The sequence below is a fragment of the Alternaria conjuncta genome (genome assembly GCF_024043145.1).
Source record: "Alternaria conjuncta strain BMP 0040 chromosome Unknown scaffold_21, whole genome shotgun sequence".
In the NCBI taxonomy this organism is placed as follows: Eukaryota; Fungi; Ascomycota; class Dothideomycetes; order Pleosporales; family Pleosporaceae; genus Alternaria; species Alternaria conjuncta.
In genome coordinates, this window is record NW_026250110.1 from 348,596 (window position 1) to 362,474 (window position 13,879).

The window sequence follows — 13,879 nt, forward strand, 5'->3', positions numbered from 1 at the left end:
ATGCGGTGATTCGAATCCTCCAAGTCTTTCCAAACATCCGGATTGCCTCTGGGGTTTCGAACGAGCCTGTCGGAGCGGAAAGACAGACATACACTATTGGCATATACCCGATGGATGGTGTGCATGTGGATTTATACTGATGCAAGCGGTGTTCTTGGCGGTTATCACGGGGTTTGCGCAAAGAAAGTGGGAGCCGCTTGTTGGCCATGCGGCGAGGAAGGGACGCGCGGAAGGCGGCCGTGGCACGCTCGGCTCACACGTCACTCCTATGGGGATGGGTTCTGGCAATCCCAGCCCATTTAAAGCTTGCGACGCGTTCAGCAGCTCGTGAAAAGAGTCGCAGTCGTTTGTTTTAGTATCCGCGGGCTTGGATGACGCGTTGCTCTTGTGCCTGTGTGTGATTGGTATTCTTAAACTCAACGCTTATCAACGGTGAAAAAACAGGCCTTTACCTCTCTCGAAGGTGTGATTCGTGGAAGTCGCGGATATCTTGTCGCACAAAAGAGCATTCGTGCAGCTTGTGGCTGTCATGCATGCAGCCAATACGCCGTGGGCATATCTTTCAGCCTCGCTACATTCTCAGCCTTGCATGCTTACCATGGAAGATATAGCCGCCCTTGAGCCTCTAGTGTTGTGTTGATATTGCTTGTGAGAACCAACAGCCTCGCAACTGACGGGTAGCGGCGAAGGAGCCGTTTGTACACAGATCGAGAATATGACTCCCAAGGCCCCAGCGAACAGTTTGTCGAATAGGATGCGCGGCTACAAAGCGATACTGATAGCCTTGAAGTAAGAGCACGGCAGCTGCATCTCGTTCGAACTGACAATGCCATCAGAGAAAGAGTCGTGGTAGTCGCCAAGAATATATACGCCAAGATCAGACACCGTCCACGGGATCTCGCTCGGAGCGATGCGCACATACATCTCCATAGGCCTGACCCGTGTGTTCGGTGAAGAAGTGGATGCGGATCTCAAGCTAGCCTTTCTTGGATTCTTTAACAAGAGCCTCGATGTCCTCTTGGTGAGCTCCTTGGAATACATGGCTTCATTCTTCATCACAGTCTGGATGGCACAGACTACAGCAGTGGGTGATAGACGTGGTGTGAAGTACAGCGACTTTGGTTTGAGGGAGGAGTTGACGAAGCCGTGGATGACTGTTAGCAACTTTGCCACAAGGTGGCGAAGGTCTAGCTTGAGCTGGAAAAGCGTTGCCCGCTGTTTGCTTTGTCTCTGCGTATCTGTCTCGGTTATGTTGCAAGGCCTGGCCGTGAACACTGTGGCTATACCGAAGAAGCGTTGGTATCCTGTTTATCAGAAACGTTGGAAAACGACAGCACAGGACCGAATGACAATGAGGATCGAGCATCCTAAAGTATCACTCCTCGGCGTGGACTGGCTAAACATCCTTGGTGTCGGCCAATCCAATATTGGAGGGGAAGGCTACCCACCATGGGACTGGGCGCTCGGCATGTCCGCTTCTCTCGCGTTCACCGGCTTAACGCATGTTGTGTCCACGGTAAAGGAAACGCAGAAAGGCTGGAGGCATGTGTATAGTTACCGGCTGGACGGAGATTCATGGAAGCGCTGGACTGCACTCAATACCGATTTCGGCCTATCAAATGGGTCAGTCGAGACGGCCTCCGCAGACGATGAGCAAGTAACCAGTGTCTACGACTGGCTCAAGAACACGGACCATCAGCCAACATCTTCATCGATCGGTTGGACCGGTAACCTGACGCTCGTACTGCCAGTACTGAACACTGTCTGCACGCCAATGGAGTCATTGAACCCGGAGGCGTCAATCGTTGTGCGGCCGCCAGCTAGGAACGAATCGTCGGAAGCCGTGATCATGACCGATTTTGGACCAGTCCCATCCCTAGGCTTTGCCGGTGCCACTTGTTCCAGCTTATTCCGACATGGATTATACGCAGTCAATGTGTGGATCGTGGATAGGGAAAGTCCCGACCTTAGCTTCAACCATTACGGTGCTGAATTGAACCAGAAGATCGTTTACGGCCGCGCAACTGCAAGCGACTTTGATGTTGCCAATGGAGTAGGTATGCAGGCACGGGACGTCATGCCGAGGCTTGAGCTATTGGTTCCATCAACAAGATTGCTGCCGCAATTCCTATTGATGAGTCGCAACCTACAGGCAATCGATCCACTTGTGAACTCCGACGCCATGGGCCTGTCGATCGTCATGGGGATCCTGTTCCAGAACATACTCAGCATGAGCAACAAGTACTGGTCTCCTCTTCCGTCGTCTCTGCCTTCCCAATCGGAAGATAAGATTGTATCCTATCCCATTCAATGGCAACTGTACGGGTCCAGTCCGCGTCTGAGCTGGGAGTGGGTAGCCGTTGCCGTCCTCGCGATCGTACTGTTGTCGTCTTGCTTTGGCATATATCAAACACTGCGGTACTGGATGGCACCGGGTCCGTGGGTGCAGCTTGATGGTATAATGATGATTGCGCAGCGAAGCCCGAAGCTTGAGGGTATTGGAGATGAGGAAACGGCGCGGAAAAGGATTTACTCAGTAGAAGAGAATGGGAGTGGGGTATTGATACTCAAGAGTAGAGCAGGGTAGTATATAGCCACCCTGAGTAGTTGTACAAGGCGCCATCGCCGTTTGATGATAGCCTTCTTTTCAAGAAGAGTGAATGCTTCTCAGACACCATACCTGAACTCGCGCACCTTCTTCTGGTAGTAGTAAGTCGCCAGCGCACCAGTCGCACCCAGAGCGATCGGCACAGGCGCGCGTCCGCCGGTCTTCATAATGCGCGGTATCGCAGAGCCCATCAACATGATGCTGTTGCCAAGCGCAAGTTCAGTGCCGTAATCCTGGTTTTGCTTGATTCGGTAGCCTTAGATTGCAGGTTAGCTGGAGCGCCCACAAGCAGCTGATTATGTTCAATGCAACCAGAAACACGTGCAATGGGCTAAACAGCTTACCAGCAAGAGCATACGAAGCACCTAACCCGATTCCAGCGACAAGGCTTGGTGTTGAGCGTGTTCGGAGATAGCCAGCAGTTCCTCCGACGGCCACTGCACATCATTTCTCAGTCAGCTCTCATGTACCTAGACACGCAGATGGCGTCGTAGCACTTACACAGGCCTGCCAATGTGAAAGACGGATGCTCGGCCATTGTTTCTTCACGTTGGTTTGATGGAAAGCGATGCTTGTGCGTGATGGTGTGCTGATGTGGTGCCACAGGATGAGATGATTGGGAAGCTACCCAGGGCCAGCACGGACGTGCCAAGACACCATGACACCATTACTCGGAAGTGGGCAAGAGCAAAGGATGCAACTAGGATGAGAATGACAACGTATTAAGTTCATTACTATATGTATGGGTATCTGGTGAGCGATCTAACGATAAAAAAAGGCGACCCAAAGAGAGCATGAGCTGCGCTGCGATGAATGAAACCCCTGCCACTCTTCCCTACCAAAACGCCGAAAAGCAAGATCCTTTTCCAAGAAAAACATCGCTCGATAGTCGTCAGTTTGTTGCGCAACAAAATTATCTTGATCCCGTCACTGGTTCAACCATGACGGCCTGGGACATCTTCAGGTAACGATAGAATGGCTCACGCTGTACCTCGTGCTGGGCGGCGCAAAAGCTGAATAGCCGGGCGGCATCTCTTCACGCGTGCCAACACTCGCGCTGCGAGCCGTTTCTGGGCTTGGAGGTGCAACACTGCGTGGTGCAAACACATCAGAGGCAGCCCTAAATGCCGTTTCCTCGACACTCCTCGCCCTAGCATTCTCAATACCAGTATCACTACCTTCGGCGCAGATCTGGATCGGGACCTTGAGGTGTATACTCGAGCTTCCGTGGGCGGAGAATTGCAGCGCGAGGGTGTATGTTCGTGAGATGAGGCAGGAATGGAATGTCGGTATGAAGTTTTGTGTCATGGGAAGGGTGATTGGCACCAAGATCTGCGCTGTGTAGAAGGCACCTTGCTTGTAATCCTTGGATGCAGGTAGGATGCCAATCGCGAAGGCCTTCTCCGCTTCGCTCAGAGTTGAGCAATCGCTAATGCCGGAGTCGCGTCGAACCAGGCTTTCTGGACTAGGGTTTTGTGCCGCATCGTGCTTTTCCCACTGGGCGGAGGCGATGCAAAGGTTGGACAGCGGCACGTACTCGGAGTATAGGCCTTGCGACAGATCGAACCCGAGCGTAGACCGCGTTGGTAGATTCTGCCTAGGAGCTGAGGCGTAGTAGGTCACGACCTTCAACTTTGTCCCCAATGAACCGAGTTTCGGTGGTGCGCTGGTCTCCTCTGTGGGATCAAAACGGAGAACTAACTTGGCCATAGTCGTGATCGTTCTGCCCTCTGTTGATCTTGCGCCCGGAATGACAAGAGGTGGCGGCTGGATAGTCTTCGCAGATAACGTCCCGAGCTTTCCTTTGAACAAACCCTTCTTGACTGTCTTTTCCTGTCGCGATCGGTACTCGTCGTTGTGATCAATGTTCAGTGGGGGCTGCTCTGCAAAGGCTGGCTTCACGCGCACTTTCTTCAGCTTATCAGCAAGCACCGAGATGCCTTCTGATCCGCGAGTGTGCGCGATTTTGACTTGAATTCCGTAGGTGATCTTTGACATTTCCGGCGCAAGGTCATCAAGCAGTGTACTGCCAAAACCAGCAAGATCGGGATCGCCAATGCTGGGTGGTAGTGAGAGATGTACGTCGCGTATGTGATCCGAGACTACTGGATGCGAGCAGGCTTTTGGTAGTAGTTGCGAAGGGATGGTAAATGTGAAGGGAAACTTGTAGGGTCTTCCAGCTTCAAAAATTCTTGGGGAGGGGAAGTTTGATTGGTCCATTGGCTGTCTAAGAGTCAAAAACCGGTGCTTTGCCTCTGTTCGTCCTGTCATTGTTGGCGTAGTCGTCATCCTGTCCACATATACCTGGCTTGTACCTGTGTTATGTCAGATACGATGATTGCGAAGTTCGTGTATGATCTGAGCTTACCAGTGAATGCGATGTCGATGTCCTCAAAACGAGTGTCGTGCGGTGCAGTGATGGTGACTGTTCCCTCGATTGTATCCATGGAAGAATAGCTTGTGATGAACTTGTGGCAGTGGCCATTGCTGTCGTTGAGATCGATCACGATGGTAGGCTGGCCATGATGCGAGATATTGCGGACCTTGTAGCCGATTTGATTGCCCAGCGCCTGCATCCTGTCTGGTGGCGCAAACACTGATGTGTTCGATGAAGAAGACATGTCGATGCTGTCGCGTGTCTTAAGGTAGGCTTGCTAGTTGCAATAGCCAAGACAAGGTCGCACCAGAAAGCGGGGAACAATCCTGCTCAGATAAGACGTCTCGAATGCGGAGAAGCTGAGAGCTGGGCAGCTGGGGTAGTGCGAATAGGCAGAGATCAGACTAGTAGGTGGCGAGTGAAGATAAGACGTCTGCTCCAGGACTGCACCACAAACAAGTGGGCCTTAAGGTTGTCTTATACATGGCACTCAGGCACGCCCTGGGTTGAGTCATTTGCAAGCGGCACAAAACTAGGGCTGGTAGGTGATGAGAAGGTTGCATGCTGCAGATGGATGATGCGCTGAGCGATGGCTTGCTTTGCCGTCGGATACGCGGGGGAGTCATCCTGCATCCATCACAAACCACGCCCTTGACTCCAATAGCGTCGTGCGCTAGGCCCATACAGGTGCCTGTCTCTACATTTCCGCAAAGCTGAGTACTGGACGACATCAGGACGTCTCCACAAGTCAAACGGTCTCGAATGTGCTTTTCTCAGGTTCCGTGATCTTGCCCGTCGCGAACGTGCTAGCTTGCGGCGCACCCACCAACCATAGCGGTACTCTGGCGGTCAGTTATGTGCCTCAAGCCAGCCTTACAGGAGCTCATGCCACAAATGTTGAACAAGCGCGACACGTTCCTGACTACTCGCGCTGAGAGTACACGACGGGTGGATACCTTTTGTCATAGGCTTCATTGCAAATTTTCAACGTTATGCCGTTAAGTGGTAGAGTCAATAAACGTCGCGTTTCAACCTCATCCAACAATCGGGGCTCTCCGAAGTTGCGTTTGTTAGCAAATTTTCCCTTTCTTGCAGCTAAGAAAACTTCTAGAAAAGGGGCGGCGCCTGGTGGACCATCACAAGTATACTGACATGGTTGATTGTTGGCGGCTTAATTAGGTATGCATATCGGCGTCGCGGACGTATGAAACTTGCATGTAGGGCGCACGCGCACGCGTTGGAGAAGGGCGCGCTGGTGATTAATCAGCGCTCTTGTCTTGCTCCTGGCCACTCAGAACGGGCCGATGGCGGCAGCGGCTTACTTTGCTGTGAGATACACGGCATAGCAGCTGAACTCCGATGGCATGCTATTCCGAAGCATGCAAGTTTTCCGTCGTATCGCATTCCTAGCGGAAACGTATCCTATGTCCGTTGGAAAAGCCGTGAGAGTAACTATCGTTACCTCAGCCACTGCAGGTTCTCCGGTATTAGGAGTACCTGGTGACAAGCCAAAGCCTACTAACAGACTGGTGGGTAAGCAGCGGCAGAAGTACAGGCGGTGTCAGAGGTTTGGCGACAATTGGGTGATGCTCTGTTGTCGATGCAGGTGGTGTTGCGGGATGATCCAGGGCACGGGCTGGGATGACGGAGGAACCTTCCGCGAACGTCATCCCGCCATCAGGAGTTCCGCGCTCAGCTATCGCAGCACCAGTGCAACTTCTCAGCTCAAAATTCACGATGCGGGTCGATCCCGCACGAGACGAAGAAGAACGCGCTCACCCTACGGCGTAGAATGACGATTGTACCTCACCCCTCACCCACTGCCTTGCGTCTTCACCTACCACCGTGACGGTGAACAAAACCCTGGAACCATATACACACTATCACCTTGTACAACGGAAAAGCTGAACAGGTTTGCAGCCTACATTAAGATAAAATTATGCAAATCAGGCGATCTAAAGTCAACGTAGGCTCCGGGTGTTTAGTATGGCCGAAATCCCTACTCCTCCAGCGTCGTCCGCGCCGTCACAGCACGCGTCGCCCCTCCCACAAGCACGCAAACACCCGTTGAAGCCCGGCGGCCCGAGGGAATCTGATCTGATACGCTACCTCGACCATGGCGTCAACAGCATCCAGAAGCGAGTGGACAACCGCATGACGAACCGAAAGCTTAAGCCAGCGCCGGGCGAGGAGGAAGGATACAAGGCGTTCTGGGAAGTCGCAAAAGACCTCGATGGCCTGGTAGATGTTGTCTGGGTATCTGGATCACCGAACCTCCAGGTACCCTATCTGCTCAACCTCGCCGTCCTCACCGCCGACTTCCTCCCACTATTCGATTCCTCAACGCGTTCCGCTCAGGCTACTTTCCGTCTTCTCTCGAAACTCGACTACGCCTTCTCCTCCCTACTTACCGGGCACGATACTGCGACCGGAGAGTTCTTACCTGGGTTTGAGAACGGTCGTACAGTCACCACAACAGACAAGGTTCGCTTGAAGGGTGTTGTGGACCGGACCAGACTCACAGTCACCCGTGTAATGAGCGGAGACAGCGTAGTGGGTGACGAGGAAGACGTGGGCGAGGCCATGGACACGGATACGGAAGGAGAGGCAGAGGCAGGTGGACGTCAAGGCACTGTGACCTTTGAAGGCTTCGAGGACAATGACGACGATGAGGAAGATGAGGACTGGGAAGAGCGCGGTGTTGCGAGTGTGTACGAAAAGACTATAGGCGAGTTAGGCGATGTCCTAGGCGGTCCACCGATTGGCATCATTACCGACGATTGGGGCGTCAATGGCACCGAGCAGCAAAGAAGCGGCGGAGGCTTCGTTGAGTCCGGGGGTGAAATCGAGCTCTGATGCACGGTATCGGCTGCCGTCAGCTGCGTACCCTTTTGAGGCGAAATTCTACGCAATCTAGGCGTTCTGTGTAAGTATCTGCTCGTGCGGATAGACTCATTGCGATTGGGATGATTACACTCAGTCTTCCCTCTAGATGGTCTGCTGGCGCGTCGGGTTCTCTCAAAGCTGCTCGATTTGCTTCTTTATCACTTCTATTCATCGCGTGTATATTCTCTTGGCCAAATCCACTATCATGACACCTGGGTACATTTAAGATTGCTATACGTCAGGTAGAATTTGCATAGACGTAAGTCTGGCCACGGCGGTGAGGACGAGTGCGCGGAAAGAGCACTGGAGGCACCTGCCGGAAACGGAAGCCCACGATATACGTCACGCGATTTCAGCAGCGCTCGGTCACCGCAACGCGTCCCCCATACACCCCCACCATGCTCGACACGCTCTAGACGGCCTTACCGCACCCAACCGACTCGAGAATACCCCATTGCCAGGCAGTGCGGCATTGCCTCTGGCGACGGCCATGTCATAATACGTGTATATTCTTTCACCTGCAAATATGCCTACCTACTTCGCGCGTGGCGTCTCGGTGCGCCTGGGCGCGATTCCGCTCGGTGATACGACTACAGCAAAGATCATACTGAGAAAGGGAGAGGCAGCCAAGCAGCAGTCTGCATTAGCTGAAAAGAGGCTGTTGAGGAGCAAGCTATTGAAGGAAGAGCAGGTGCCTTTCCCCGGTGATGACGCCGCCTTCCAGCTCAACTGGCTCGCACAAGCGCCTTTCATGCAGACCCGGGTCGGGAGTGACATATACGAAGAGGAAGCTCCTGGGGACGCACAGGGTGCGCCGAAGGGTGCGTACCTTTTGCCTAATACTAATAGCACCACCGCGGCTAACGATAGCTTCTCAGATATCTCGCAGCTCACACTGAAAGCACTTACCCTCCACGTCAACCTCTCCGACCAGACCTATGTCTCCGGCCTCTACAACCAGAGAACATCGCTCAAGATTGAAGTCTTCTTCAATGGAACACTCGCCGCGTGTTTGGCCATGCCCAACTACGACGGCAAATCTGGCTCGAAAGACCATCACCAGGTCTTCGCGGGCACTAGAGTCGACTTTCTCGCTGAGCGGCCATGGATCATCCTACCACCCGGAGTCGCCGCAGATGGCAGTACTGCGAAGAACAACACACCACCTTCGGTAGAACAGCGATGGCAACACATTGGTCAGGCGCTCCAAGCTGAAGCACGCGAGCGGGGTACCGACGAACAAGGCAACATTCCTCCCACTGCCGAGTTCCTCAACGCGCTTGCGACAACGCAGATGCCGGAGCAGGTATACACTATGCAGAGGCCAGGTGGAAAGACTTTCGGGGTCATCGACGTAGTCATCACATCTGGAGAGGGTAGGAAGCTCACTAGCGGCGTGGGCTATTTAAAGGCACCGAAGCGCATGATCGACGAGAGTTACCCGTTCGTGCTTGGAGCCGATGGCAGGACTATGCAACTACGTGTCGATGCTCCTAGCAAGAGCGAGAGTGACGCGGAACCTCAAGATACCATCGAGCCGAGCTCAGAGGTCATCGACGTGGATGCAGAAGGAGACAGCGATCCAGAGTATGGATCTCATACAAAGAGACGGGCTCTCCGGTCCGGAGTGCAGCCGAAGCGAGATATGTCACCTGTTTTGCCATCAGCTCTAACCATGGAACCCCTGACGCGGTCAAATCCACCACTCGCTGGTGTCGGATCAAGCATTCCAGCACTGATAGCACCAAACACTACAGATGCAGGAATTACGTCTTCACCAGTTCGAAAGAGTGCAGATACCTCCAACATACCGCGTGCACCGGAGACTGGAAGAGCGCATGCACGGGACACAGTATACATTCCAGAAGCGGAGCTCACTTCGCGTGCAGGGTTCACTCCGAAGATGATGTATCCAGATCTGACCCCAAACTCGCACACGACTCACATGCTCCCATCACCATATACCTTTCAATTCTCGGATCCAACACTGGGAGGAGTCGCACCCAGTGATCTCATGCGTCAGATACCGGGCGACAACGCCGGCCTGACGTCTAGTCCGCTCGATCGCTTTCCCACGGCTTTTCAGGGCCCAGGTTACCAGTACGTATCACCTTTTCCTACACATTTACCAGGGCTCAGGCAAGCACCCTCAAGTCATAGGCCGCATGCGGGTTCTCTGCCTGGAGAATCACGTGGTGGCTTACCCGAAAGCCAATACACGCGTCGAGACTACACCATGTCCGGTATGGGGCCCAACTTCTGCGGAGCTCCCGAGAGCTACAAGCCAAACATGTTACCACAAGTCGCAGACCTCCATGGATATCAGGAATCTCGGCCACCACACCTGTCATTTCCGCCGTTTGATCGCAGACTGTCCCTGCCGTTACCGCCAGCAGGTTTGTACTCAGTACCTACAAAGCCAAAACGAAGTGTCTCTCCGAAGAAAGCATCTCCTCCAAAACAGTCGATGAAGACAAATTCCAACATCGTGGTCAGACGCTTGGTAGTCTATGGGCAAGATAGGTCAATTATAGTGGATCATAGGTGGGAGCCTGAACTGCGTTTAGACTTGGCTTCCAATCGCCCCGTCCAGAATCCAACTCGACAGGATATCGTCCCAGGAGATGATGAACAGAAGAGATCCATTGATTCAGAGAAGGCAAGCACCGAATTTCGCGGGTCAAGAAAAAGTACGGTCCGGATGGGAACGCCGCCGCCTACATCGCCATTAGAGCACGCGAAGACTGACCTGCCCCTCGCTATCGACAACCCACAAGAGACCAGCGCTTTCCAACCGAATGTTGTGTTTAAACAACCCGCATCGACTGTCAAGAACTCCAATTTAACGGGTGAACGACCTGAAGTAGAGGAGGTCAAGCTGTATGGTGACCAGCTGGATGCTGACTCAAGCAACCAGAGTATACATGCAACTGAATCAAGACTCTCGCGTCGTACAACTTCTAGCAACAACATTCTTGGCGTACAAGGCCCAAAGGCAAATCCATTCTGGTTCGAGGATCCAGAAGAGATACTTCGTGAAGCATCTGCGCGACTACGTCGATCTCGCTCTTTCGCCAAATCGAGAAACACGCCTGACGCAGCTCCATCGTCCAAGATCGCGATACCGGTCGTCCAGAACTCTAAGATCTGGGACACTGCTACATCTTCCCCTCTATCCAGCCTACATACAACTCCTGAGCCTGATGTGGAGCCCAATTCATATACCCGGTCACCTCAAGCACCTATTAGATCGTCTCCTGCATCTATTCCGCAAGCGGATGGCTCATCGGAACGCAAAAGCTTGCGCGAATCACGTCGCGGCAATGAAACCCCGTCCCCAGTGAAGCTCACTTCAACTCTGACGACACCTCAACTTGCGCGCCACGAACCCTCTACACCTCAATCCTCGGCTACGAAGAAACGCAAGAACCTCCACCGCACCTTACCGAAAGAGCCTCGCAGTCCCACACGTCTGAAGACGAACAGCAACCCATCGCTGAACCGGGATTGTGTCATCGCGTACGCGGAGAGTAAGGACAAGAAGAACAAACAAGGCATTCTAAGGCAGGTGAAGAGTGAGAGGCAGGGAGTGTTCAGTGAGAACGATGTCGTTTTTGCGGCCAGATTCTTCGTGGAGGAATGAAAATGTGCTATATGGCTTGCGGATGATGAAGTAGATGCACGCATGAGATGTGCAGAAGATGTATGTAAAACCTGTACGCTCACGATGTACGAGCCTCGATGTTCTTCGATGCATCGAGCGCAATGAGAGGTCCTGTAATTTACATCTTGTACAAAAGTGTCTGTTGATCCTAATCGAGGGATAACCAACGCGTGTAGAACAGCGATATAACCTTGGAAACCTGCACCATGACAGACATTCGCCGCGCTTAGAAAGTGGCAGGTTCTGAGATGGCGTCATCGTCATCGCGTAGTCACGTGTCGCGCGTTTTCAGTCTAGCCCGGGCACGGCCCCAGAACGCGGATTGTTCCACGCGCATGCGAGCACGAACATGACCACGATGAACGCCTGGCAACCTCTGACAGATGCGGGCTCCATACACGCAAGCTATCGCAATTAGACGACCCTGTACATCCACTCGAGCACGACAGATGCGAACGTCTGCGCGCGCTCCAATAGGCACGCCTGGAAGGGAGAATTATGCTAGAACGAACCATGGCTCGCCCTCTGAGTCAACTGCGCCTGGCTAATATCTAGCAACTGTATCGCATCTGTTGAAGGATACAACGTAGACCTTGCAGATACTCTAATAGCAATCTAGACCACCTATTCTCCTCGCAGAGCTGCCACCATGGCGCAAGCAGAGAACGAACACGCGAGCGATAATCCTCGAGATGGCCTCCAAACAAGCCCGGCGCGCGCGTTAGACGATAACCCCGTAAATCTTCACGTTATCGGTCGCGGCACATGCGGCACCATCTACACCTGCGTGGATCTCTCCACGGCTGCATACAAGATTGGTCGGGACCGAGACGCACTATGGAATGATATACGGCTGACGGCCCACGTACATCGGTCGTTGACGGTGTCAGAACGTGACTGGGAAATCAAAAATTACACTCCCAGGGTGCCAGCTATCAAGGGTTGGGTAGCAGATGAAACTAAAGAAGACTTCTGGGCAGAATTCGCCGGCTGTTTCACGGAAGCCGAAGATAAGAAGACGGCACCGTTCCTGTTTTCCCTGTCCCTTATCCCTACATTAGGCTCTGAGGTTCGGCACGCTCTGATGACGCACTACGAGTTTACTACATCAAAAGCCGCGGTATTCACCAATCCCGAGAACGACTTTTGTCTTGTGCGACCATATCTTGGACTGGCAACACGCGAGGACGAACCGTTGTGCAGGTCGGAGAATCTTTGGAACTTTCCTTTAACAAGGGAGGGCCTCAGATCTTTTCCATTTGACGATGACCTGGCGATGGAATTGGCGAAAGAAATGGCCACAGGCCTGGCTATCATACATTGGCATGCCCTCGTAGACGGTATGGATATCGAGTTTGTACTTGGTGGAGAAAATGACTGGGATGGGGAGCAGGTCATTCCTGCTAGCGATCTGGAAACCTCAGAGCCCTTCTGCTCTTCCTCACCGCCGAATCTCGTTCTCGGCGCCCCGATGTCGAAACCCAACTGGAGACACAACCGATGGGACCGAACACATCATATGTCAGATGAAATGCGCCTTTACATACTCGATTTCGACAAAGCCTCGCTCCTCTCCTTCGATCGACCCGAAGTCGCCATACAGCGTTTAGTCACAGCGGTGACCTGTAACGATCCATACTTCCCCGATCCTGCTGCTACAGAAGACGGAGGTAGACAGTTGTGGAATACGTTTAGGGCGACATACCTCGAGACTGCACACTCCGTGTCAAAGCCCCTTCGGCGGACGTATGGGAAGCGAGCGAGGGGTTGGCCATTGTGGTTTATGGGACAATGGGAGAGGAAGGCGGAACAGCTGTCGGGAGGAAGAAACGGCGAGTTCATCGAGTTTGGGGATTGATAACCTACCGCGGTATTCCTGGCTTCAAGGCGGCTCACCAGCCGCAAGACCTGCGATACGGACGAGCTCGTATTCCCGATATATACCTTACATACCCTGCTTCTTCTCTGTGGTAGCGGCCTTCTTTGATGCTACCCCTTCGTCCAGTTTCACGCCAGCAGCCATGTTTCTCACAATGCACACGACGCCTTCCGTCGTTGTCAAAGCAATCAGCTTCCCTTACATCTGTCGGTCTCTGAGTTGATACGACCAGTACATCGCGCCAGGCACCTGGTCATGATCGCAGCCTTGTGGTCATCCTTCGCATGATTGAGATTCATTATATCCAACTAGTTCGCTATCTATTTTGTGCGATGATGGCCTCGAAGCTTCTCACGGAGGACGTGATTGGTTTGGCCTAATGTCAGCTGCCAAGTCTGTGGCGTTGCTCAGCCGCACTCGTTTCTGTCTGCTCCCATTAGTATATCTCCTCGGAAACCCCCTTCA

The 13,879-nt window shown here is 53.1% G+C and overlaps 6 protein-coding genes across 6 annotated transcripts; 4 read left to right on the forward strand and 2 right to left on the reverse strand.

Moving 5' to 3' along the window:
- Positions 1 to 1,351: 1,351 nt before the first annotated feature.
- On the forward strand, positions 1,352 to 2,587 carry J4E85_010190 (uncharacterized protein; the record flags this gene model as incomplete). The annotated part of the gene is made up of 1 exon (XM_051474404.1): positions 1,352 to 2,587. One exon carries the CDS (start codon positions 1,352 to 1,354, stop codon positions 2,585 to 2,587), a length of 1,236 nt encoding a protein of 411 aa, XP_051321897.1.
- An 80-nt stretch (positions 2,588 to 2,667) lies between these two features.
- Positions 2,668 to 3,146, reverse strand: J4E85_010191 (uncharacterized protein; the record flags this gene model as incomplete). The annotated part of the gene is made up of 3 exons (XM_051474405.1): positions 2,668 to 2,864; positions 2,953 to 3,045; positions 3,110 to 3,146. The coding sequence occupies 3 exons, from the start codon at positions 3,144 to 3,146 to the stop codon at positions 2,668 to 2,670; spliced, it is 327 nt and encodes a 108-aa protein (XP_051321898.1).
- A 422-nt stretch (positions 3,147 to 3,568) lies between these two features.
- Positions 3,569 to 5,229, reverse strand: J4E85_010192 (uncharacterized protein; the record flags this gene model as incomplete). The annotated part of the gene is made up of 2 exons (XM_051474406.1): positions 3,569 to 4,923; positions 4,977 to 5,229. The coding sequence occupies 2 exons, from the start codon at positions 5,227 to 5,229 to the stop codon at positions 3,569 to 3,571; spliced, it is 1,608 nt and encodes a 535-aa protein (XP_051321899.1).
- A 1,742-nt stretch (positions 5,230 to 6,971) lies between these two features.
- On the forward strand, positions 6,972 to 7,841 carry J4E85_010193 (uncharacterized protein; the record flags this gene model as incomplete). The annotated part of the gene is made up of 1 exon (XM_051474407.1): positions 6,972 to 7,841. One exon carries the CDS (start codon positions 6,972 to 6,974, stop codon positions 7,839 to 7,841), a length of 870 nt encoding a protein of 289 aa, XP_051321900.1.
- Positions 7,842 to 8,397: 556 nt separating this feature from the next.
- Positions 8,398 to 11,514, forward strand: J4E85_010194 (uncharacterized protein; the record flags this gene model as incomplete). The annotated part of the gene is made up of 3 exons (XM_051474408.1): positions 8,398 to 8,692; positions 8,750 to 10,267; positions 10,604 to 11,514. 3 exons carry the CDS (start codon positions 8,398 to 8,400, stop codon positions 11,512 to 11,514), a joined length of 2,724 nt encoding a protein of 907 aa, XP_051321901.1.
- A 670-nt stretch (positions 11,515 to 12,184) lies between these two features.
- On the forward strand, positions 12,185 to 13,393 carry J4E85_010195 (uncharacterized protein; the record flags this gene model as incomplete). The annotated part of the gene is made up of 1 exon (XM_051474409.1): positions 12,185 to 13,393. One exon carries the CDS (start codon positions 12,185 to 12,187, stop codon positions 13,391 to 13,393), a length of 1,209 nt encoding a protein of 402 aa, XP_051321902.1.
- Between the last annotated feature and the right edge of the window lie 486 nt (positions 13,394 to 13,879).